General features: G+C 41.3%; 1 protein-coding gene across 1 annotated transcript; it reads left to right on the forward strand.

The window, feature by feature from the left end:
• The first annotated feature begins 1,051 nt into the window (after positions 1–1,051).
• Positions 1,052–24,780, forward strand: ptp4a2b (protein tyrosine phosphatase 4A2b). The gene is made up of 7 exons (XM_038724757.1): positions 1,052–1,205; positions 17,425–17,716; positions 18,053–18,161; positions 18,248–18,340; positions 18,429–18,559; positions 22,709–22,783; positions 23,480–24,780. The coding sequence occupies exons 2-7, from the start codon at positions 17,712–17,714 to the stop codon at positions 23,589–23,591; spliced, it is 525 nt and encodes a 174-aa protein (XP_038580685.1). The 5' UTR covers positions 1,052–1,205; positions 17,425–17,711; the 3' UTR covers positions 23,592–24,780.
• Positions 24,781–25,400: the final 620 nt, after the last annotated feature.

Here is a 25,400-nt window from a genome sequence, read left to right on the forward strand (position 1 = left end):
GCTATTCGAGCTACTTGAAATGTGATTGGACAGAGACATGAGATAAAATGTATGTTGCAAAACATCCCGTGAGGGCAGGGATAAAATTGTGCGGTTATTTTCTGGAACTGTCGTCACCATGGCGAGCTGTCATCGTGCACTCGGATTCTTCTTACGTCGCACTGACGCCAGACCCTCCATGCCGCGTTCAGGGGGATCCCGGTAAACTCGCACATCTAATGTCAGTCCTTGAGAATACGAATGGCGTGCTCTTGCAGAGGGAAATAACCGCTGCTGGTTTGATGTACCTATTGTTAGTGGTGGTGGAAGTGTTCAGATCCCCAACTTAAGTAAAATCACTTATCACGCCGTGAAAATGCTCGAATAGAAGTCATACATTGCAATTTTGACTTAAGTAAAGGTATGAGAGTATTATCAGGACAATGTAGCCTACTTAATGCATTAAAACAAAAAGTAGCCCACTAAATGCAGAGAATTGGCCCCTGTGACTGTTACTATTATATATAATATCATAAGATTATTATTACACATGAAATAACATAAAAGCAGGATTCTGCTGTTGTAGCTGGTTGAGGTGGCGCTAATTTGAAACTTTTTTGTAGGCCTATAGGATTGCGGCAACCAACGATTATTTTCATGATAATTTTTCTTGATAAACCAATTCATTGTTTGGTTCGTCCTGAAATTCTGAAAGTAGTGATAAAAGGCAGAGATTTGTTAAGTTTGAACCATGCTTTGCGTGAGTCTATGGTAAGTAAAAATATGACTTTGTAAAATAGCTCGTAACTAAGGCTGCCAAATAATAAAGAGAAACGCGCATCAGCGTAGTTGAAAACGCTGAGAGAATGTATTCATTTGTTTCTTTTAAAAGATATGGATTGCGTGTGCTCACTAATCTACTTCTAACTTTGTGTGCGTTCTCAAAGTTACAAAGCACTCGCGTGCCATAGAAAATTACAGCTTTCTCTGTTGTTAGTCATTATGTTGACTTGTCATTAATTTGGGTTGCGTTGCAGTCCATATTCCCGACAGTCCCTGAAGGTATCGACAAACGGAGGAGGCTCCTCCCCAGCAGTTCCCGACCTCCGATGAGAATTCAAGCTGCCACATTGAAGAGGAACAAAAAGGAGACCTAGCAGCGGTTTTTACACTCCCTCCACTTTCTCCGGGGTAGTCACGGGATTTCAATGTTCAGCCTGCTCTTTGTAAGTAGCTAATAATCTAATTCACTAAAACTGGCCTCTTGGAACTTGTCTCTAATTTGATCGCACACAATTGCAACACCACAGATCCGCAAGAGCCTGGTTTAAAGTTGGGTTAACTTACACATTGTTAGCTGATTAGCACAACACAAGGGAGCTAAAAGTAAGTTACGGTGTGGTTGTCTGAGTAGACGAACTAGTGTATAGCCACGTTAACGTTAGCTCGCAGAACAAACGCTTAGAAGGCTACGTACACTGTTGAAAACTGTGTTAACGTGTATTGATATCAACCCTTATTGTTTTGCCAATCGGCGCTATCCACCCTGAAGTTAGTTAACGTTGACTCTAACATAGGGGCTCTTATCGTATATCTGGACTGGTTGCTAAACGTCACGGGCTGAGCTAGCCTGCTAGCTAATGTAGCTACATTAGCTTGCTGTTACGGCTAAGGGTTTTTCCTCGAATAATAATAATAAGAAAATCTCTCACTAACATTATGACAGCCAGTATCAGTTTGCGGCCAGTGGCCTTTATTTTTATTTTGAAGCACAGCACATTATGTGTCGTATAACGCCATGTTATTGCCCAAACTGAATGTTGTCCGCAATTTTATGAAAGAAGAGCTAACGTAACATTACCCATAGCTGTAAGGAGGTCTTGGTGTAACAGTAAAAGCAAGTTAGCATTTCCCCTGGACAACATCTAGCGTAACGTTGACGGTTGTCTTGGATGGCATTCACGAGAGCGCCACTCTTTAGGTGTTGAAAATATAACCAGTGGTTGTGATTTCCAGCATTTGAAGCTGTGTGGTTAACTGTGGTCTCGGCAGGCGTTGGTAGTCGCGAGAAGCTTTGCTAGAGGTTGATGGCGTCTGAGCTAGCTCCCTTCCGCCCTTTGTGAATCTTGACCCAGAGCATGGTTGACCCATTTATTTATTAAGCCATATGCCAAGCGGACACTTTAATAACAGAATATAGTTGTCGACAACACAATTATTACTTACTGTTATGGTGTCTTGCGTGCCCGTGTTTATTGTGAAACTAACGTTACTGTCATTATTGGTAACTAGCCGGTTTGACTCAGTCAATTCAGGGTCTATAATTTAGCTTGGTTTGGTTTCCTAAAACAGAATGCACCCAACCATTTAGCCATGTGGGTTGAAGTGAAATGAGGAAATGCACTTGGGGAGGAAGTTGACTAGAGCAGCTGTGACACTAAAGGCCGCAGCACATTCCCATGCCTCTCAGTTTTCAATTTATGACCTTCCAGTGGTTTCAGTCTCCCCTCTGGTAATACATTCAAGCAGGCAGCTAATACAAAATGAATAGCTACTAACACTCCTACCAACTTGGGTGGATGAGTCAATGAGTAACTGGTGTAACAGGTAAGCTAATTATACATTCCTGCTTATGAGTCACTGCAAGGTGACCTAACATGCTGGCAGAGAGAACAGAAGATGTGCTGCTTTAATGCAATCAGTTATCATAACAAACAGAGGGCATGGGGATGTATAGTGGAAGTAACAGAAGGGATTCTTGTTACAATTCTTGCAGTTTTTATGCAGATCACATCATTCTGCCACTTTGGGTAATGCCGGCAACAATAACACATGTTTCATAAAAAGACTAGGGTTTCTCTTACAGAGTAGCACTGTGAGTTTATGCTCTATTCACATTTTATAGTGGAAGTAGGTCACTCATACTGGTGACCTGCTTTATATTATAGCTAATTGACACATGATGCACAGCCTAATCTAGAAATAGCATAGTTTCTCTCCACTTAGAGCACTGCCTGCAGCTAAAAGCAGGCCTATTCAGTGGGAAGCCCTTGTTCAAGTCAACTCAGACTTTCAGTACCTGTGGATCCAGTCGCTGAGTTGTTGTTGTTGTTGTTGTTGTTGTTGTTCTTCTTCTTCTTCTTCTTCTTCTTCTACTACTACTAGTGGTGATGGAGCAGTGGAAAAGACACATACCACCAGTGTGTCCCTGAGCAAGACACTTAACCCCTAGTTGCTCCAGAGGTGTGCGACCTCTGACATATATAGCAATTGTAAGTTGCTTTGGATAAAAGCGACAGCTAAATGAATAAATGTAAGTGTAAAATTGCCTTAATTTTGCTGAATCTTTTGTCTTTGAAGGAACTTAGAACTGAAAGTTGATCCACACTGTTAAGTAACATCATTGTATTTTAGACGTCTGTGTTTTCTGTTTGCGCATTAATTTGGTGTATGTTAATGTTGACGTTTGTGGTGGTAGGCCTAAATCTACACGGATGCCTACGTGATATTTTTACACCAACAAAGGGTGGTTCATTAGTCTACAGGCAGCATTTAAAAAAAGTTGATGTGACAAGGAGGGAAGTTCTCAGCCTTGGTTACCGTAACTGTGAAAGGCGAGTCCAGTGTACAGTAACGCGACGCCAACTTACAAAGGATGTTACTGGGGGAGAAGAACACCTATGCTGTAGCCTGCTGGCATTCAGCCCATCCAGCAACAGGGTGGCTGTGAGTGTTGAAAGGTAGGGTTGAAGAGGTCTGTTCCACAGTGACTGGCTTAACAGATTTGGCCAATTTAAAATCTAGTTGTGCCACTGGGTGTCTGACTGTGGAGAGGATAGAACACAAGCTTTGGTTTTACTGTGCGTTAGCTTGCTAGGATCCCTGGCTCCAGAACAGTTTTGTTGTGTTGAAATCAGCCGAAAGTAGAAAGCTAGGATTGGGTGCTCACACTTTTTTCTTCTCATTTCAAGCCATTACTTGAAAGGCTATATATATTTATGCATTAGTAGCCATGGGCACCTTGTATGTTTCTTGTGCCTCGTGTTGGTTAATGAATGGAGCCATGGTCGGCACGGTGTTCGTTTACTGTTGTTGCCACAGCGCCGGGATAAAGCAAAGGCACAGGCTCCACAGCGCTGCCAGTGTCTGACAGATTGACACCTCTTGTAGATGCTGCTGCACGGCTGCCTACTGAAACTATAGCAACAGGTAGGAATAGGATCTTCCTTTTGTTATTTGTGTTTACAACTGCCTTGTCCTGCTACAGCGGCCAGAGCTGCAGTTAGCTGGGGAAACACTGTCCTTTGCCAAAACATGCTATAGTAACGGGTGTTATTGTTATTAGAGCTGTTGTTTGTAGGCGCATGTAGCTGCTCACCATTACTGATCCAGAAAGTGTTCTAGTTTTGAAACAACCTAGAAAATACTAGGTGGTTGCATGTAAACAAGCGCGCTGTGTTTTGCTTTTGCCTAGGCACTGTTTTGTTTCTCACTGGAGCTCAGCTTATTCTTTCTTTTTCTTTAATTATCCTATTAAACACATGAAATGTGTGACTACCTCTCACAACAATGTGTTAGCTAATGTGTTCAAAGTGGCCATAATCTAAAGGATGGATGTGCTACCATACCTTGTTATCTGATAGCTGATATAAGATCATAGGGTATATATTATGCCTCTGGTAATAAAGTTGGGATTCATTGGTTAAAAAGTTGCTGGCTCTGTGTATATGAGTAGCGTCTACTTTGAACTCTGATTCTCTTCAAATCCTACACCACCTATTGCTTCTTCTGCTTTGCTCTGTGAATGTTTAGAGAGAGCACCGTTGCTCTTCTCTGATCTCTTCACAAGGGACACAAATATTCCCTACGGGAGCACTTGTTGCTACTGCTGAGATAATTGTTGGTATGGCGACAGGCATCCCCTGATGCTGCTGTCAGAAGGCCAACTTAGTTTCCAAATGTCAGGAGAATTGATGTCGCAGTGGGGCTCTGCACCTCTCGACAAAAATGTTAGCAGACATTTCCCTGTCTGAGTCCGATTGAGTGTCGGCCTCCTGTACCGAAACTTTTTTTAGACTGCGTTGGATTTTATACCAGGCTGATTTCAGTCATAGTAAACGTGTCCTAAATTAGCTCTATTACACATATCTAACATCTGAATAATACATGAACCCACAATCCAGACACAGTTGCACACAATAATGTTTTGTCTATAAAAGTAGTTTACCCCCTCAGAAAGCGGCTGTCAGTTTGTTTGTTTTTTGCCAGAATGAAAGTAATTGTGAATTGGGATGTTGAATCCACACCATGTATTCTGATTGACTAATCTGTGCAGATAGTTTTGTTGGCGGCAAATTCCTTGTTGAAAGGCAGTTTTAGTACTTCATGCTTAATTAATACAAACACGTGTGGCTCACTGCCATGCCGTGTGTGTGTGTGTGTCCGTCTTGGCTGGGAGATGCCATCATGGAGCTGATTTGAGGATTGTGACATGAGAGGTGAATTTTGGGTTTGGCGGGGAAAAATAAATTGGAGTCCCTGGTCAGGTGGAATTGCAGCATCTAATCCTGACCCCAAGGTAGGCCCCCGTTTAATGTCAGCTTCTGCCAGGTGTAATTATCAGAACACCAGCTAACAAATATATAGACAGTTACTAGCACATTAAAACACACTGGTAAAAGTGCAGATGGTAATTTCACGGTCAACACTTGTAGGCTGGTGAAAACTTTACAAGCGGTATCTTCCTCCCGTCAGATGCTGTACCTTAAACTGTGACTTCATTGCGACATCATAACCTCGGCAATTCTGAATGGATGAGTTCTAGCAGTCATTCAGTGATCCATTGAAGTGTTATAAAATTCTCCTAATGACTGCGGAGGAGCAGGTTAATGTTTAATTTGGGCCTTGACTAGGGCTGTCCCAATGAAGTTTCTTAAAAAAAATAAATAAATAATTAATCGCAAATGTACACAAAAGTTCATGCTATATCAGTTCTATATATAGCATGGAATAAGTAGCTTCCTCCATATCGCAGTGCATTCCTGTCTCAATCAGTTGTTGGCTTAGTGTCAGTAGCGTCTACAATTTCTAGGCTGCTATTAATACTCCTGACAAGTAATGGTATGTTCTACTATTGCGAGGCGAACGTACAGCAACTGGTCAAGTTTTCCGGAAGCTCAGCATTAGATTTAACAAATGTCCTTGACCTGATTATAATATATGGTGAGATAATTGCAGAAAAAAGTGTGTGTGTGTGGAAAAAAAAAAAGTGTATATAGTTAATATTTGATTTTGTCTGGCTTTAATTGAAGCGTGTTTTTGGCAGGAACACTTGTTTGTGTTTTTGTTGAGCCCGTCTCACCTCCCTTGTCAGCAGAGAATCAGTTCTCCTTTGTGTTCTCACTCTTAATCCTTATTCAAATCATAGTCAAATGTCAGCGTTATGTTTGACTTTGTTTCTCTTTCAAATGTAATTGTTCAGGCGCTGGTGTTTAATTTGGTGTAAATGTAATTAAAAGTGCAACTAGGCCACAGCGAGGACAGAACAGGCCTTTGTTTGGGTATGTTTTCCTCTTTTCGTTCCAATTTCTAAGGTACTGAGCCCTGGTCTCTTTCAGTCCTTTCCAGAGACGGATCAGTCCTTGCCTTCCCCCTCCACCTCCCAAGCGCTATCAGAGGCCTTTGATCGTCACACTATTTATCTGTGCTCACTCAGAGGCTGCAAAGCGGTGTGATAAGTGGGCTTTGCCATGTGCGAGCGCGTGCGTAGGGGGACGCAAGAAGCCAGAACAACAAGTACTCTGCAGGAAGATTAGCTCCTGTCCTCCGGGAGCAGAGAGAGGTAACCTGTTGTGCTGACTAGGGAACATAATGAGGATGTCCATTTACTAAAATGTCAACAACATTTAGATGGGCAGTAAAACAGCTGCCTTCCTAATCTCTTTCATCCTTCTAAACTCCTGACATTTTCAGTGAAATAAGTTGTTTTTTTCCTGAATTTATTAAGAAACGATGGACTACAAATTGTTAGACACAATAAATATGAGCTTTGTACAGCACTAAAAGCCAATAACAGCACATATAACACACTGTTAAAGTAGTGCTCACCCATGTACAACAACAGAACATACTGAGCTACTGTCGACAAAGAACACAGTAAATGAGAAGTGTATCTAATTCAAGAAGAAGACACGCACAACACAGCAGCGTTTCACAGCCTCTATCATGTAGGTTTTGCTGTCACAGTTCTGACAAACCACAGAACAAAACTGCATACCATGCAGATGGCATGTTTTAAGATATAGAAGATATGTGGCAAAAATGTGAGCCTTCGAATACCAACAGTGTGAAATTGATTAGGAGGAACTGAAAATTGACTGGTTTAACACATGTTGATCTTAATCAGGCAGCAGGATATCCCCAAAAATGTGATGAATAGATGCAGGTTTGTTGTTTCTAACTGGCAGGTGTCATTTTCTCTGTTTGAAATTGAATAAGCTGTAACAAATTGAAAGTAAATTCCGTAAATTGGGCAGATACTTTCTTGGCCGAAGTCTGCTAACTGTGCTTTCTGCTAAGCAGCGTCTGCACTACAGTATCTATGTTTAACCAAATGGTTTCTAGAGAAGGGAACAACACTGCAGTGTTCACCCTTGGATAGAGTTGTAGCAGCATAGGTGAAGCAGGTTTATTTTTTGTGTGCTAACAAAGCACACCCTGCTTTATATCAGCATATAAAACACCAGTACAACATATGTCACATGTTGCAAACGAATTTGGGTGTCTGAAATTGTACAATATACCAAGAAATGTTTTTTAAAATTGCAGTGTTTCCCCTAGATTTCTTTGAACATGCACATTGGAATAGCTCAAAATCCCAGTGTTTTCCATAGGTTTGTGTATTTAGTAGGGGGTTTTGAATATAGGGGAAACACTGCAATGTCTGTCATTTTGATATTTCAGATGGAAGCAAGCGTACTGTCATTTTATTCATGCAGACCAACAGAGTCATGAGTCGCTTTTAGGGAAACCACTTTTAAACTGCCAGTAAACCTAAACGCATATTAATATTTTAAGCTGGTCAGCTTAAAAGCTCTGCGTCGTTACCTCAGAGTCAAAGCTATTCTCGTTAGGGTGTTTTTATTTATAGCCGTTCATATACTTTTAACCTTAATTTTAACAAGTTGACTTTATCCTTTGTTGTCTTAAGCTTTCTTTGGAGTTTTGTCCAAAACAAAATACTTTCAAAACGAAAAAACGTAGAAAATACGCCTTCAGTTTAGCCCTACAGCAGCGTTCTTATTTAAAGACCCATCCACACCCCACTATAGCATTCCGGTTGACAGTGGCTGCACTCATGCTAAGCCAGTACAGTTACTGTTTGGTGTTTCTCTCCTTTTTATTGCACGCCGGTACAGACTTTCACTATTGTTTTGAGCAGATCAAAAGTGTGTGAGCAAGGCTAGGTGAGATGATGTGGTGAATCTACAGACCCTTCAAAGAGGTCTTCTGTGGCTGGAGGACTCGCAAGTTGTAGGCAGCCCTGAGGATGTTTGTGCATCTGTTGGGTTGGAGTGTTGCATTTGCGGAGGGTCATTATCTGCCCCCAACCTATTTCCAGGCTTGATCAAACAATCCACCCACATACAGGCTATAACAGGAGGGATTTTTTTCCCTTTACAAGCAAGTGCAAAAGGGAAGTCTTTATAATGAGATGCGTTTATGTATGGATGTGTCTATGTATTCTTTTTTTTTTCTTTCACTGTTGCCTTTGTGGTTTTCAACAATTCAAGATATTTGTGTTATGAGTTGTCGTAATCTGACAAATCTTTTTTTAAAGGTATTTCCCAAGCACACTGTTAAATGTTTGTGGCTATATTACCACATTTGAATTTTGGACTGAGAGCACTGGCCTGTCCTACACTAAGGAGTCGTCCTGCACTGTGGTTTTCTTCTGAATCCCTTTCAAAGTCCTACCCGAGCTTGTATATGCTATGGGTCTGTCGTAATAGCCTGGTGAAAAACACAGGTTTATTATATTTCAAATCGAGACGGCCACAAGCCTGAGTCAGACTGTCTGCAAATGGTTCCACCGTGACACAGGTCAACACAGACCTGACCAGTTGACTCATGTCCCAATTATAAAGCTCTGATTAGGTGATCGGTTCAAAATGGCAGGTATCTTATTACTTTTGCTGGTATTCACAGATTGTTATTATTATTATTATTATTTTTGCTATGCTGTTTTTGCTTGCTGGGTTCCAGAAGAGGAGTTTTTTGTTGAGATACAGACTCTTGTGGAGATTTGAACTGAAATAAGAACTTATTGATTGGGGTTAGGGGTTGGTTTTGTATTGACCACTGACTGCACAATATACTGTGGTGAACTTCAAGTTCTTGTGTGCTTTGTGTTTCTTGTCTGCAGCACCTTTTGAAATAGCTGGTTGTGAGTGAGTGATTGTTAAGTAAGGTGTAGTGATTGTCATGTACTGATAGTCCTTTGTGCACACATGTAATGGTTTCTGTGTTAAGATATTGAATGACAACAATTATTCACATTAATGCCAAAATAACCCGAATGTTATTCAGTCAGTTAGCGTGTTCATTTCACAAGTGGTAGCTAAAAGTTCTGAGGGTGGGGGGGGGAACGTGGCAGGCAGTAAAAAAAGTTAATTTCAGACCCTGACGCCAACCCCGGGATAACCTCATGGCATGTGCTGTTCTCAGAAAAGTGTTCAGTTGAAGTATACCAGGCCTTACCTGATCCACGACCACATTCTGAGAAACCCATAGGCAGGGATGTTATAAGAACTCCGTCAACAAAGCACAGGGCCACACATAATCTACTGACTTGAAGTATCATTTTCAGGCGGAGGCTCCTGTTTGCAAACTCCAGGAGTGTGCAGCTCATGGGAGGCTCAGCAACAGTTTAGGATCTGTCGGAGTTCAGCTTTGCATATAAGCCTCCATCTCTCAATGCTGTCTTGTCCCGGCATGCCTGGGGATTTTAGTGCCTTGCTTGTTACATTAGATAAACTGGTGAGGCTCAAAAGAAGGATTAGAAGCTTAACTGTTGTCGCTTATTGTAGTTTTGTGTGTTTGTGTTTGGTTTCTTGCTTGCCTGTCTGTTTTTCTTTGTGTGTTTTCGTCTTTAGTGAGCATGACGTTAATTATCTTATCTTGTGACCTGCTAAGGGCATCGAATGTTACATTAAGTGCACATTCAGACTTCTCAGACCCAAATACTTGAGCTGACCTGAACCTGAAAACGTTTCATTTAAATATTGTTGCTTAGGTCCAGCTGGCATGCAAAAAGAGATGTAAACCAGTCACGCCTGTGTGGCCTTCCATAATGCAGCTGCACCTTCGCGCTAGACTAATTTCTTGGTGTTCTGAACCTTGCAGGTTTTCACCCAACATATGTTTTGTCCTGTGGTCTTACCGCATGGTGTCAGACTGTCAAAGTAATCTCACTGTTGTGATCAAAGGGGTTTCCTAATACCACCACAGTATTAACACAGCACAGTTTAATGCTGTGTCCGTACTGTGAGACACATGACTGCGGTGTGACACTTTAAATTAATCATAGTTAGCTTTCAGTGTGTGCAGCGGTTTTCCTTCACGTTTGAAAATGGACTCCAGCGAAGCTCGCTGTGGGTGACCCCCATACCAGTGTTTTGAGATGGACCAGAAACTGCTTGACTGGCCCACACCCAAGTTTGACACCAAGTTTCACACCAAATGTTGGTGGCAGTGTGGAGAGAAAAAAAAAAACGCCCTAAAAGTGGCCATATGTGTGTCAGTAGGACCGTCTTGTATAGAGTTGGCCTCCACTCAAGTTTTCACTGTCACTGAGATCTCCCAACCAGCTGTTGCTTTTTCTGCTCGTGTCCCAGCACTGAGTTAACATGAATGAATAGCGGCCGATGCGAGCACACAGTTAGGTTGAGGACGGCTCCGATTTGAGGTGAGATCCTCCCACCCGGCCTATCAACAGCATTGACGTCACTGCAAGGAACCAGCTGGGCCATTGGGCAGGTGTGATCCTCTTGTTTTATCTCAGCCATAGTCGCTGCAAAGTCTTGGCTTGACTTTTTGGCTGTCTGTCTCACTTGTTTAATTTTGCATATCCATTGTTATGTCCTCTTGATGATTTTTCTTCACATCTTACCGGCTTTCTTCGTGTTACTATTCCTTTCTCTCTGTCCTCCTTGACATTTCCAGGCATATCACTTATCTGGTATTTGGCCACAGGAACGAAGACATGCCTCTGTGACACTTGGCCACATTTCCCACTGAGTCATCGTTTCTGTATGTTTGTTTGCGACTGTCAGTGGGTTTCCCCCGATTCTCCTGTGACATTTGGGGGTCAATGCTAGCAATATCAGATAGTTGAAAGGCGTATATAATACTTCCCTGTCACCTTGTGTTTATGCATGCATGTATTTGTTTTTACGAATGTGTGTAGTCTGAATAAGACACAGAAAGGAGAAGCAAGCAGGTGGCGATGTGGGGCAAGGGTGTCGGAGTTTCTTGTTGCATCCATGCTGCTCTCACTCCCCCTCCCCCCACTGTACATCCTGCCATGGATGACAGGCGCTCCCCCTGCTCCTTGGCTCGCCTCCCGCACAGCAAAGGAGTCTTCCAGCTGCTTCAAGGCAGTACAGTCTTGCCCAGTCTGGCTCCAGACAAAACATCAGCGAGACTCGGGCACAGCCTCAGCTCACCAGACAGGGTTGCGTGTAATACTAACATCTTTCACAGGGGGGGAAGGAAAATGGATTCAGACATTCCACATTTTGCATCAAAGTTTGATGTTTTGCCACCATGCCCTACCAATCGGTATCGTCCATGTCCAGACATTAGGTGTCATGTGTTTGTCTTCCTAATTTTAGAAAATCCCCCTCGCCTTTGTGGCAAATGTATTGCCCCAGCCAGCTTGTAACTATCTACACTATGCACACAGTGTATGTATATGGTAGTGGTGTTGCGAGAGTGATGAAGATTGGCTCTCTGACGGCTATCAGGTGTAAACAAGAGCTGCCCATGGCCATAGCTGTGCCATTATGGAGTCCCAAAGCACTAACATCCTTAACAATGGGAAAGGCTTTCAATTAGCACTCCCACTGTAGCAGTTTACTGTCTCCGTGCACTTCAGCTGTGGTAACTTAACACCTTCCGCTGGCGGTGTTCCAGTCTGTTGTTGATGTTGTGAACTTATTAAACCATATAGTCTGCCACTGTATAAACATGATAATTAATAGCTGCCTCATCACTTAGACAGACTGATGAATCCTAAAAAGACAAGTTAGCCTTTGCGGGATACCCATGTCCCAATTCCCATTCTTCTGCGACTTAATTACCTGTTTAGGTTTGCGTGTCCTTTTCCGTTCTGAGATATCGTGGTCCTTATCAGCTAGTACTGCTATCTCCCCGCTGTCTCACACTTCCCATCTTACTGACTCTCTCCTTCTGGTCTTCCTCATGTAGGACATATCTGGGAATGGCCAGCTGATTTGGGAAGTTGTCCCTGTCAACTCTCAGTCTCTCTCCTTCCCCTGCTCTTGCAGCGCTACTTTAACAGTACAACACGTGATGTGGAACAGGGCACCAAGGGAACTTTCTTTGGGCCGCTGTGTGGGCCGCTGCCTTTACTCCGTGACCTTTCTCCCAGTTCAGTATACATACGTGTACATAGAGACACATGCACAAAAGGCCAGATGTAACACAAATATACTTGAACAGGAGTACATCAATGTTTCTTTGACATGTGTTTAGTTTAGATGTAGCTGCCACAGCTGGGTAATTGATCCCACATAGGCATGCACCGATCTGACTTTTTCAGTCCTGATACAATACCTGGGCTTTGGGTATCAGCCGATAAGATACCAGTGTAAAATGAATAAGCTGTATTCCTCACTGAGAGGAAGAGACTTGGAATCCTTATTTTATGTCTTGGGCAACATCAGTCTTGAGGTCCGCGTAAGAGTAACGCTGATTGTTTAGAGGTCTGTTGATAGCAGGCTGTCATTTCACGAGCTACAGATATGTATTAGATAGAAGCAGAACAGCAGAAGAAGGATGAATGCACAAGAAGTTCTGGCAGTGACATGAGTGAGGGAGAATCAGATGGGGGAGAGATAATGACCGGCATGAGTGTGTAAGTCACTGTCTGTGTGTGCGTGAGAGGGAGCACTCTTGTTTCTTTACTCTAACAGCGTATGCTAACTAAAAGCAAATTATTATTACCAAAACTTTGTTTTTAACTTTGTTACTGCCAGGCTAGTAGACCCAAGTGCAGGACTGAGAGAGGGAGGGGACTGGAGTTAAAATGCAGAATGTTGTGACATTCTGTGTTGTGCAGCTGTTCCAAAATAATCAATACGGTGACTGTAGAGCTGAAATACTTAGTTGAATAATAACAGTCTTGATAATTGTTTAAGCAAATCAAAAAAGCCAAACATTTTGGGGATTCAGCTTCTCAAATGTGAATGTTTGGTGGGTTTCTGAGTCTTCTGTAATATTAAATGGACTCTCTTAAATGGGTTATGGACTGAAAAATGTCAACTTTAGGACCAACTGATTAATCTATAAAATAGGCAGATTATTCTGCAATGAAAGTAATCATTAGTTGCAGCCGTAAATGATGTAAGGATGATCTGGCATACATTGTTTAAGTTAAAACAAAAAAGTAGGGCCATATGTCCCATTCATTTTTGACCGAGCTGAAGGCTCCTGACTTGTTCTCGGTCTACAGTTTTCAAGGCTTTTGTATTCACTGCTTCTTGCTTCCTGTGTGGTTAAACATGCTTTTGCTTCTACAAACAAATTTGGTGTGTGTGTATGTATATGTATTTGTTTTATTCTTCCTGCATCTGCGCAGTGTGTTAACTGCAGAGCCGGTTTGCAAATTTCAGGGTGATTTGCATGCGTTCTCAAGTCGCCTGCCTGATGTTACCACAGTTTACTCACTTCTCTATTGAAAAGCTCACTCAACAGTTAATGTGAGAATGGCAACCAATATACCGGTAGTTAGCTTTGTAGTTTGTCTCGTACACACCGCAATGCAGCGCAATAGTAATATTTATCAAATACTGCTCATGCTTCCCGTCTAGCCTAGACACAGTATGTGTGTACCAGAATTAACTTTGAAATGGTGTTTTGGTCTGCCGTTTTTTGCCTCTTGGTAAACCTACTATTGGCAGCATTTAAAACGCAGACTGTATGAAGTCACTTTGTGCATCTGGGCTACCATCCACAATCAAGTTCCTTTTCATCTTTTTAGCATAAGCTGTCATTGTGGTGTCCTTGGCGTGTCTGCTGGTTCCTTTTGTTCTTCAGTGCGTCCTCACTGTTTCACTCTCCCATAACAGTCTGCCCTCCTTTCCACCGTCAGGTTCCACAGGTGAAGCCAGCCCTCTCGCCCCCTTGTCCACTCTTTTCATTTCTGAAGGATTAGAAGCAAACAGGCCTTTAAAGTCTGGTTAACCGTTTCTGAGCTTCAGCTGTCTGCATACAGCATGGCACATTGTGTTCAGTCCTGATCAGAGGTGATAATTAAAGGCGTCACAGAGGATCTCAGCCCTCACACTAGAAAGAAAAAATAATAATAATCAAGGCTCTTTTGAGTGCCCTTGTGGCTGCTGCCATGTATAAAAGATTGAGGGGAGGAAATAAATTAATAGAGAGGGTCGGGCTGATGCATCCCTTTTTTTGTCAGTGGCTCTGTGGTTGGCAGTTAACTAAGAGGATAAGTGACAGTGGGGTAGTGGGTGGAAGCAAGAGAATAAGAGATGGTGTGGCCTTGGCTTGCAAAAGATTATGTCTCTTTTTTTTAGCTGTACAAGAAATCAAGCAGGTCGGGTTGAGAGACAATATAAAAATGTTATATACCATCTTAAGAATTAAATTAACAATCCTTAGTAAATTGTGACTAAATGAAATGGGAATGGAGAAAAAGTGTACAGAGTCTGTCTCAAGAAGGTGAAATGAGGGAGCGTGGGACTGAAACGTTGGATCTGTTTGAAGCTTTGCCCACCCGGCAATCCTCACCTTGTGACTATTGCCTCTGACACGGTGCTGAAGTTCAAGCCCTTTCTCTCCCTTTCCCTCCCACTATTTTGTGTACGCAGTCGGCGTAGTGATAGCCAGCTCTCGTCATCCACTTTCCCTCTACTCTCGCCCCCCCCCCCCACCTCGCTCCTGGGTTGCTCTGAGACTGTTCCAGCCAGTTTGTGGCGGCTGGGCTCAGAGTGTCAAGGACTTGGCATGCTCAGACTGACTGTTCCCTGGCTAGTTACAGACCAGACATTACCTGTTCCGCCCTCCATACTGTGCATATTATTAGTTTCCATTTTGGTGACAGATGGTGATGTAATCCAAAGGTGTAGTCGGTTCACAGCAGACTCGTAACTAACGCTGGAAGGTAGATACGGCCATGAAGGGTACCCTCTTTGAGTTTCTAGACACTTTAATGTTGCACATGCAGAAAGATTAAATTTCCCAAGTACAGAGGTCTAATAACATTTAACTGTCTTCTCGCATTATGACTACAGCACTGAGCATGCTGCGGATTATGTTTCAGTTAATCAAGAAGACAGGTTGCCAAAAGGATTGCGTTAAATCTTTGACTGATTGCAATGTAACTTTTAGCCATTATTGTCTATACTTTAAACTCTTGGCTTGTATTAGTTTGTAATAGGTTTATTTGTGTAGCACTTGTCAATACATGTAACAAAGTGCTTTAGATTAGATTAAACTTTGTCATTAGTCAGAGTATGGGTACAGAACTAATGAAATGCTGTGTATGTGTGTATGTATGTATGTATGTATGTATATATATATATAGATAGAGATATAGAGATATAGAGATATAGAGATATAGAGATAGATAGATAGATAGAGATATAGATAGATAGAGATAGATAGAGATATAGATATATAAATAAAAATAAATAATGACAGACATGTTGGTGGTTTAAATTGTCGGGCCATCCACCGCTTAGGCAGACAAGAAAGACTCGTGTAGTAAGGTAAGTGTGTTGTGGCGATCAGCGCCTGTGTCACACACACACACAGCCACCTGTCAGCTCTGTAACTATCTATGTAACGGCGTTTCAAACCAAATTCACAAGTCCGAAAGAGGCCCGGTCTGTCCTGAGTTACAGCCTACTGCTTACCAGCATTAGAGGCTGTGGGGGAGGGGGGGGGGGTCTCCGGTGTTGTCAGAGAATTACTAAGCTTGTCTATTAAACACGAGAGGCGTCACTTGGTTTTATTTTTGTTGGCCAACTTTTCAATTGAACCTCAAACTATAGTATTTTTTAAAGGTTTTTGATTAGAGATGGACTCCTAGGAGATTTGAACTGAGATAAGGACCTTAACTGGTGGTTGAACTGTGGGTTTCATATTGAGGGCTTACTGTTTTGTATTGAGCGTTTACTGTATAATACAGTTCACACTGGTAAACTTAGTTTTTATTGTGGTCTTATGGTAGTCCTACCTGATGATGTTATATCATATTATTTAATGCCCTGACTTGACTCTCAAATTATCTTTCTCATATTATAGTAACTTGATAATTCTTCTTCACCATTGCTCATAATAATAATTCATGCAATTAAAGCATCACCTAATTTGATCATAACACAGGCCTGTCCTACAAGAAAGAACAGTGTATGTTTAATCTATCTGTTGGTCATACTAACAAATCATACACTGATTTATTGCTTGTCTGTTTTGAATAATACAGAAGGTAAAGAGCTTAAAAATTTATTTTTATTAAATCGCAATGTTGGTTAAAAAAAATATTATAAGATTATTTTCCCAAATCGTTCAGCCCTAAACTAAACATTATATTTGCAGACAATGTCACCAAGAGAGGGATGGAGAATGAAATGGGACCCAGAGATGAACCCTGGGGAACACCATAGAGTGTGTTCATGGGGGATGAAACTGAGCTGGCCCTGGTCACAGAGAAATATCTCTAAACAGGATGTAATTGTGCTTAGCATTGTTGCAAATGTGCCTTGTTTTTACATTAATAGAATCATATGAAATAATCCAGTTGCCCATTGTCCTGCGCCTCTACAAAACCCGATCGCAGGTGTATTAACACTGGAAGAAAGAGGGCATATTAACCAGGCAACAACCAAGATTTCTTTCCTTTATTTGCCAACGCACAGAATTAATGTAAATGAACTACTGCTGATTACATTTATCAGCGACAGCTGTCATATAAAGCCAGTAAGCTTGTTAAGACACAGGTTATTATTTAATTAAAATAACTGCGCTTACAATTTGGAAATTGCACTCTTTATAATTGCAATTTCAATATAAAAACATCGTCATTCAGGCGTAGGTCTGTTTGTGTGTGGGTGTGTGTGAGAGACAGCATCAAAATCATTATCACGTAACCTCACTCTCGTCTTTCTCCTCTCTTGGCAGGGTTTCTGTGTTGACTTGAGCCGTACCTATATGGCGTGTGTGAGCGGAGAATTTTGCCAGGCACAGCACCTCACCTCTGTGGAGAAGTGAATCGGCCGCCCCCCGAGGGACTACGCTACCCAGAAACCCCCCTGACTGCCAGCACAGTAGGAACTGCTGACTCTTCCAAAGGCCCTCTGGGATATTGCGTAGTCCTTGGCCCGACTGCCCTGCCCTGTCCCAACCAATACGAAAACCTTTGCTTTCCACTTTCTCCTTGAACAGCCATTCACAAACAGCTCTCCTGAATGGGGTAAACTGATTGGATGACTCCTGGATAGTCTCTCCATCTTTTCTTTTTCTTTTTATTCTTCTACATTTTTTAATTTTTTTTGGTTTTGTATTAATTCATTTTTTTACATCCCGGAGTACTGTGGACTAGTTTATCCTTTTTGTTACCCTTCTCTGTGTACATCATCCCATAGTTGCACACCTGTTGTCCTCCTGACCCATCCTTCTCCACGTGTTGTCATTTTTATTTATTCTACCCTTTCCTGAACACATAAATCTCCTAGCAGTCTTTTGCTGACTTCTGAGCCAAAAGTCGCTTTTGTTTTGTAAGAGTATTGTATTGTAATTGTTTTTTAAGCCGTCTCGCCAACATGAACCGCCCCGCTGCAGTCGAGATTGCCTACGAGTGCATGAGGTTCCTCATCACCCACAACCCCACCAATGCCACGCTCAACAAGTTCACAGAGGTATGCCTGAATGGGTCAGTGTTGATCTCTGTTTGCGACTGCTTGCAAGTCTTGTGTCTAAAATCGTCTCTTTTGATGTCTGCCAGGAGCTGAAAAAGTTTGATGTGAACACACTGGTGAGAGTTTGTGATGCCACCTATGATAAGGCTCCCGTAGAGAAGGAGGGAATACAGGTCTTGGTAAGAGTTGACACACACAGCCTTTCTTATTGTATGTTTATCCTTTCCAACTCCCACACATACTCTGTTATTCTTTTGTCTCCTCTAGGACTGGCCCTTCGATGATGGCGCCCCGCCTCCCACCCAGATTGTGGACGACTGGCTCAAGCTGCTCAACAACAAGTTTCGAGAGGAGCCTGGCTGCTGCGTCGCTGTGCACTGTGTTGCAGGGCTTGGTCGGTGAGTGGCTAGCTGGATTGCTTTTGTCTAAAGATGTGCCAAAAACTCAAGAGGCAGCTCTGGATTGTTCTGTGGTGAACTTTTTGAACGGCCTCTGGTCTAAAACCCTCACTGCTACGTGTTAAGTTGATTTCTTTTTTTTTCTCTTTTTTTTTCTTTTTTTTTTTTTTTTAAATCAGACTAATTAAATATGCTATGTACAATGTAGCCATATTTCATTTATGTTATACTTTGAGTTTAGAAACACCCATTTGAATGCAGCAACATAAATTATCAGCTTCTTAGCATTAGCCAGTCGCCAGTGTTTCCTGGTGTAATACCCTCTTTTGACTTAATCTCCATTTTCTGTTTCCCCTTCCTGTTTGTATTATCTGTTTAGTGTGATGTTGCTGCCTGTGTGCTTAGACCAGGGTCCATTTAATCTCCCCTGCATCAAAGTGACTCCATAGAGATGAAGCATTGGTTAATTAAATGTTGCAAGTGTCTAAATAAGTTTTGTTTTTCTAGCCTTCCTCTCAAACACCCCCCACCTCATCCCCACAGCCTAGCTTGTCTGGGTGTGAAACTGAATGTGGTGCTCTGTCCCTGTTCTTCTATGTCGCCTTAATCTGGCGATTAATTCAGCACCTTAAATGGCTGTCCACCTGTCATTAGTGACAGCAGTCTGTTGCTGTAGCCTCCGCAGAGTTGAACAGGAAAGGCAATTAAATTTGCATGTGAAATGTGTTGGTCATGAGGCTGCACAGGCGATGCGCAGATATGCACGGTCATATTTCACAGACCAATGTGACAGTAAATTACAGACAAGTTCAGCTGAATAACAACACGAGTGTGAAAACAAAGAAGCAGAAGCACATGACGTGGGCGAGCTAGTGTGAAAATGTCTTTCCTGACCACAAACGCACAATAAGCCAATTGGTTCTCAATGGCTTCAAGCATTCTGCATTGCTGTGGCATTCCAGAGGTTGTACTGGCTTGACTGTACTTGATTGGCATTTTCTGAATCTCTTCATCTTCCCTTTGCTGTGTTTACTGCAGTCATCTGGATTTTCCGTAGCTTTACGGTCTGATCTGCTTTTTGCCAGCTAACATTCAACACAAGGTCCCATATTATGCTCATTTTCAGATTCATGGTTTAGTTTTGGGTGTCTTTATAACACATTCTTTTTCTCATATTGCTGCAGCTCCTCTATTGACTCTCTGTCTGAACACAGGGTTTCCGTCGGGTCTTTAAAAGTCTAAAATTTCAAAATCAAAATTTAGTTTTTTTCCTCCCGTGGTGTTGTAGTGGTCTTTCGCTTGTCCAAATCTATCCAAATATAATTCGCTGTATTATGACTACAAAGATCAACATGCAGCTTTCGTGTTATTGCTGCGAATCTCTTTTGGATTGTACCACAGATATAAAACCGAAAAAAAAAAAAAAGTGCAACCTTACCAACTCTTGCCTGAAAGAAACAGAATGTAGGGCTTGGTTAAGAGCAGTTTCTAGCAATGTACAGTGAGGAAAATAAGTATTTGAACACCCTGCTATTTTGCAAGTTCTCCCACTTAGAAATCATGGAGGGGTCTGAAATTGTCATCGTAGGTGCATGTCCACTGTGAGAGACATAATCTAAAAAACAAAATCCAGAAATCACAATGTATGATTTTTTTTAACTATTTATTTGTATGATACAGCTGCAAATAAGTATTTGAACACCTGTCTATCAGCTAGTATTCTGACTCTCAAAGACCTGTTAGTCTGCCTTCAAAATGTCCACCTCCACTCCATTTATTATCCTGAATTAGATGCACCTGTTTGAGGTCGTTAGCTGCATAAAGACACCTGTCCACCCCATACAATCAGTAAGAATCCAACTACTAACATGGCCAAGACCAAAGAGCTGTCCAAAGACACTAGAGACAAAATTGTACACCTCCACAAGGCTAGAAAGGTGGAAAGGCCAGAAAGTGATGGTGAGAGTTAGCTGAGGATAAGATCAGCATTAAGTTGTCAGGTTACAGTATACATACTGTACATCTTGATAGTAAAATTACATTAAAAAAGAACGGTGGTGACTAAAGCAAATTAGAGATGCAAACTAACGTTAGTCATTTTTAAGTTAATGAGGAGAGGATTCTTTTGGATTTTAATGTACAAATGAAATGCTTGTAATTATACAGAAGAGAGGAGGTTCTCATGTTGCCCAGTATTTAGCCTATGTTAATTTCTACAAATGTATAAAGCAGGAATTATGACACAAAAGGCAAACATGAACAGTCATATCTGTAATATTTCTGAGGTCATATTAACAGTGTTTTCCTGCCATTATAAGGTGGTGAGGCTCAAAACGGCTTGGTGCTGCGCCATGAATGTGAAAATCATTGTGGAGAGCATCAAAATTAACCAAATGACTTTTCCCCGATCTAATAATTATACTTCAAACCCAGTAGACTTCTTTAGCAAGTTTAGCTTTTGGGGTGGAGTTTATTCAAAGTCTGCTCTAGATTTTCCAACAAAATTCTGTGGAATTGCATATTTCTTTATTGAAAAACATAAACATTTTATTGGGAGATGACCACCAGACCCCCAACACAAAAATACCATCTTAATTTTTTACATTATACTTCCCTGTGAAAGCGTATTTTAATCCCCAGAACATTATTTTTATTATCTGTAAATGTACCTGCTTTGCACCTGCCTCGACTTCTCTTCTCCCTGCCCTCACACACACACCTTTACCTCTGGTCCCTCACTGCAAACACACCGGCTTTCCCTGTCTCTCTCTCCTGCCTGCTCTCCTGAGTTTCTCCATCAGCAGTAGGTTATGTTTCATAAAATCGCTGAAAAGACACATAACTTCTTCTTTTTTTCTCTTCTGGATTTTTCCACCGGTGATCCATTTTCCCCTCAGCAGGTGCACCACATGCCAGCTTGTTAGTTACATAGCCTATCAATGTCATCGTCCATCCCAGTGTTTCATTCAAGACATAATGTTATGATTTTGTAGACATCCCCCAACCCTAATTTGAATTCTCTGCAAATAATTTTGTGACAGCATTTCCTCTGTTTCTTTTTTTTTTTTTAAGTGATATATGTCTTTAATTTCATTCATAATGGTCTTTAAAAGGTCTTAGTCTTAAATTTGACTAGATGGAACCTGCAGAAACCCTGGAACACTCGTTTTAGCTCAAATCTCTTTCAGCTGATTTTGGTAAAACTGGAAAATATTTTCTGGTTATTTTAGATGCAAACTGTTGCTAACTGTAGCTGCCATTAGCTATTTAGCTCAGTTAACTGTGCAGCTTGCTGTCCTATTAGCTGACTCCCTCCGGATTGGGAGCTCGGAGCGGTCTCGGGAGAGCCAGTCTGAGCTCCCAGTCCAGGCAGAGACGGCTAATAATGGTAGCTGCAATTAGCAGTAGTTGGCTTTACTTGTTGCTAAAGTAACCCATATCTGTCTATTTGGAAACTCCATAAATCACAGAGTTGAGGCAAACCAGACAGAGGACATTGTTTAAAGGCACAGTTATCCAGGCTGTGTGCATTTCTGAGTGGATTAAGCATTTTGATTCTCTCATAGTATTTCTATAGCACCTAGACATACTTTGTAATCCACAAAGACATTTAAATCTCTTTCTACAATATAGGACCATAATACGCCTTATTGTTGTTTGTGCTTTCTTTAACAATATTCTCAGCCCTCCTTCCACACTATCACACTGTTTTTCTTCTTCTCATTTTCTCCTTTCTTTCTCACATACTATCCCTTGTGAATTTTGTGTGAGTGAGAAGCCACTCAAGGAAATGCTCTGTCAGCACTGGGATTTTGACCCGTCAAGTGGTCTAGAAAGTTTTTATATTTATTTATTTTTCTCATCTGGTGAGAAAGGAGATGGTTGTCTTTCTGTAACTTATCACAGTCTTGTGTGTGTATTTGAGGTTCAGGGTGTGAGCACAGTGCCCCAGCAGGGCAACAGTGAACTTGTGCCCCCCTGTCGATTTCCCAGGCCTGTTTCCCAGGTTTAAATCCCCTCCCTTACACTCCACCATATTACTATGGAACCATGTGAACCATGGCATTTAATCTTCTGTTCTCCTTCTCTCCTTCTTTTATTCTCTCACTCTCTCCTCGACCTGGTCCACTGGATTTCTTTACCTCACAGAGCTCCAGTCTTGGTGGCCTTAGCCCTCATTGAGAGTGGAATGAAGTATGAGGATGCTGTGCAGTTCATAAGGCAGTAAGTACCCTCCCTAATTTTGTGCTTTACTGTTTTCTTACAGATTGAGTCTTCATCACTGAATGGTGTTTTTTATTTAAACAGAAACAGATGGTAAATTAGTCATGCCTTCTTGTTTCTTTGGTTTGTTGATGATAACTTGTGAATTTTGACATATGTCTTGTCTATAATCTTCGAAACATTGGGAATTGGTCTTAATCTGGTACTGCCACTAGAAACAAAGCTGTACCCTGCAAGATGTCCAGTGTTTAGGAATAGTTCAACATTTTGGAAAATACATACTTATTTGCCTCCTGGCTGGCTGAGAGACAGGGAAGTTACTGCTCCCCATGCTTTTTGTACAGATTAATCAAACAATATATAACATGTTAACTGTTGCACTTCAGAGGTGCTGGCAGGTGTATTGTGTTGCCTTTGGACAGAGCCAGGCTAGCTATTTCCCTCTGTTGCCAGTTTTTGTTTTAAGCTAAGCTAACCGACTGATAACTGTTGCCCCATATTTAAAAGACTGATTCAAGGGTGGTATTGGTCTTCTCACCTAACTGCCAGAAAGCAAATGAGTGTATTTCCTAAAATGTTGAACTTTTAGTTTGATCATTACTTTGATGACCATAGTGTTCACTATAGTGTGCTCTTTGCTCTCCTTCATGAATATAATTTTCTTCTTCCCTGTTTTTCCCACTCTGCTTTTCGTAGGAAGAGACGTGGAGCCTTCAACTCCAAACAGCTTCTTTACCTCGAGAAATACAGACCCAAAATGCGTCTGCGGTTCAAGGATACCAACGGCCACAACTGCTGTGTGCAGTAGGCTGCCTGTTAGTGCATCTTTCTTATGCGCATCTTGTGGGGAATCTTCCAACGGGAGATATAAAAAAACAACAAAAAAAGAGTGCTATCAGTAATTATTGTGATGATTTGTTAACACTGAGTCATGGTTAATTGATCAGCAAGCAAGCGAGTGATCGAATGAATGAATGAATGAATGAATCCAGATCTGGGATCCACCAGCCGAACCAATGAATGGAAGGTCAAAGCACACAGATAGGCCCGCCTCCCGGTTATACTGTTCAGCCACGGGCCAGAATTCTTTCAACTTGAGTCCATCCTGTTTCCTTTCTTTTTTCTTTTTTTTTTTTTCTTTTCAGTTGTAATCATGGGATAGCATTTTTCATTTTGTGAATTTTTTATTTTTACACAAACAATGGTGATGAGAAGATGTAATGTTAAATGATATTCAGATTTTTATTTCCACTAATTGTTGATATTATGATTAGGCCAGAATAATGTACCTTTTTAAAAAAAAAAAAAAACTTTTTAAACTATGAACACACATTGTGACTGTCCATTTCGGTATTGGGGTGTTTTTATTTAATTTTTTTTTTCTTTTTTGCACAAAAGAACTCAAACTCACCTGAAAATGCAGTAATGTTTTACCCTTCACTTGCTTAAAGTTACTTTCAGTTTAGGGGTTCACTGAGTTTGAATATGTCTGCAATATTTATTCACAAGTTATGATATGTGTGGCAGTTATGAGTTTGGCAGGGTCAAGGACACTTTGTTATCCAATAGTTTGTTGTTTTTTTTTTTTTTTTTATCCTTTGAGAGCCATGTCTTTTTTTTTTTTTTTTTTTTTATCATGTTGGAGTGCAATATCAGTCCACCTCAGATAAGCCCACCAAACCCTGCTGAGCATCCTACACACACACACACACACACACACGCACACATGCATTTCAGACACTCAGATAAACAGGAAAAAAAAACGTAACTCCTAAAACAGGTACTTCTCCTGCTTTGATTCATTCTCCTAAATGGGGCTACTATAGGACTTCCCCAAATATGCATATTTAAACTTGTATACACAGAGCCTAAGATCGATTCTGAAAGACAATGTGGAGAAGAATGAAAATGGTCAGTTTTTTATCATTGTACCCATTTTGAAAACATCCCCAATTCGTATTGGTTCTTTAAAGATAAATAAATTGAAATAAAAATAATGCATGTCTCTTTATTGCCTCCTCACTTGCTTTGAAAGTTTGTATCTTGGATAAGTTAGTTTTATGGATTGCATTTCTAAAGTGGCTGGTGGAATTGGCGTTGACACTTAAGGCAAAAACATCGCTGGTTATATATTCCTGGATATAAAGGTTGTTATAAATGTTTTTGTTGGGTCATCCTGTTTTTTAAATCAAGATTCCTAATTCAGTAAAGTCAGTTAAGAGCAGAAGTTTGTATTACCAGACTTTACAACAAAATGCCATCAGACAGTGTGTGTGCTCATTAGGCATGTCAGTCAAAGACTGTCCTACACCTCCTTTCCCCAGTAGGGAGTGACTCAGCACCACGTGGAAGGCACAGGACACCCTGGTACTGAGAAATGACTCACAACCAGAACTGGTAATCACGACTCCAGCCAATACCTGAAATAAATTGAAAGTGCCCCCTCTGCTGGCCAAATCCTGTCATGGCTGATGTATTGAAGAAAGTCAGGAAATGTTGACAGTGCATACTGAAATGTGTCAATAAGGTACCATAAGCAGCATAAAGTAGAAACTAATATCAAGGACATTGGAGATTCAGTTCATTTATTAAGTCACTAATCCACCCATTTAGAGTA

Source organism: Micropterus salmoides, unplaced genomic scaffold, assembly GCF_014851395.1.
Source record: "Micropterus salmoides isolate LMB-PRFRI ecotype aquatic unplaced genomic scaffold, ASM1485139v1 Ms_hic_scaffold_17, whole genome shotgun sequence".
Classification (NCBI taxonomy): Eukaryota; Metazoa; Chordata; class Actinopteri; order Centrarchiformes; family Centrarchidae; genus Micropterus; species Micropterus salmoides.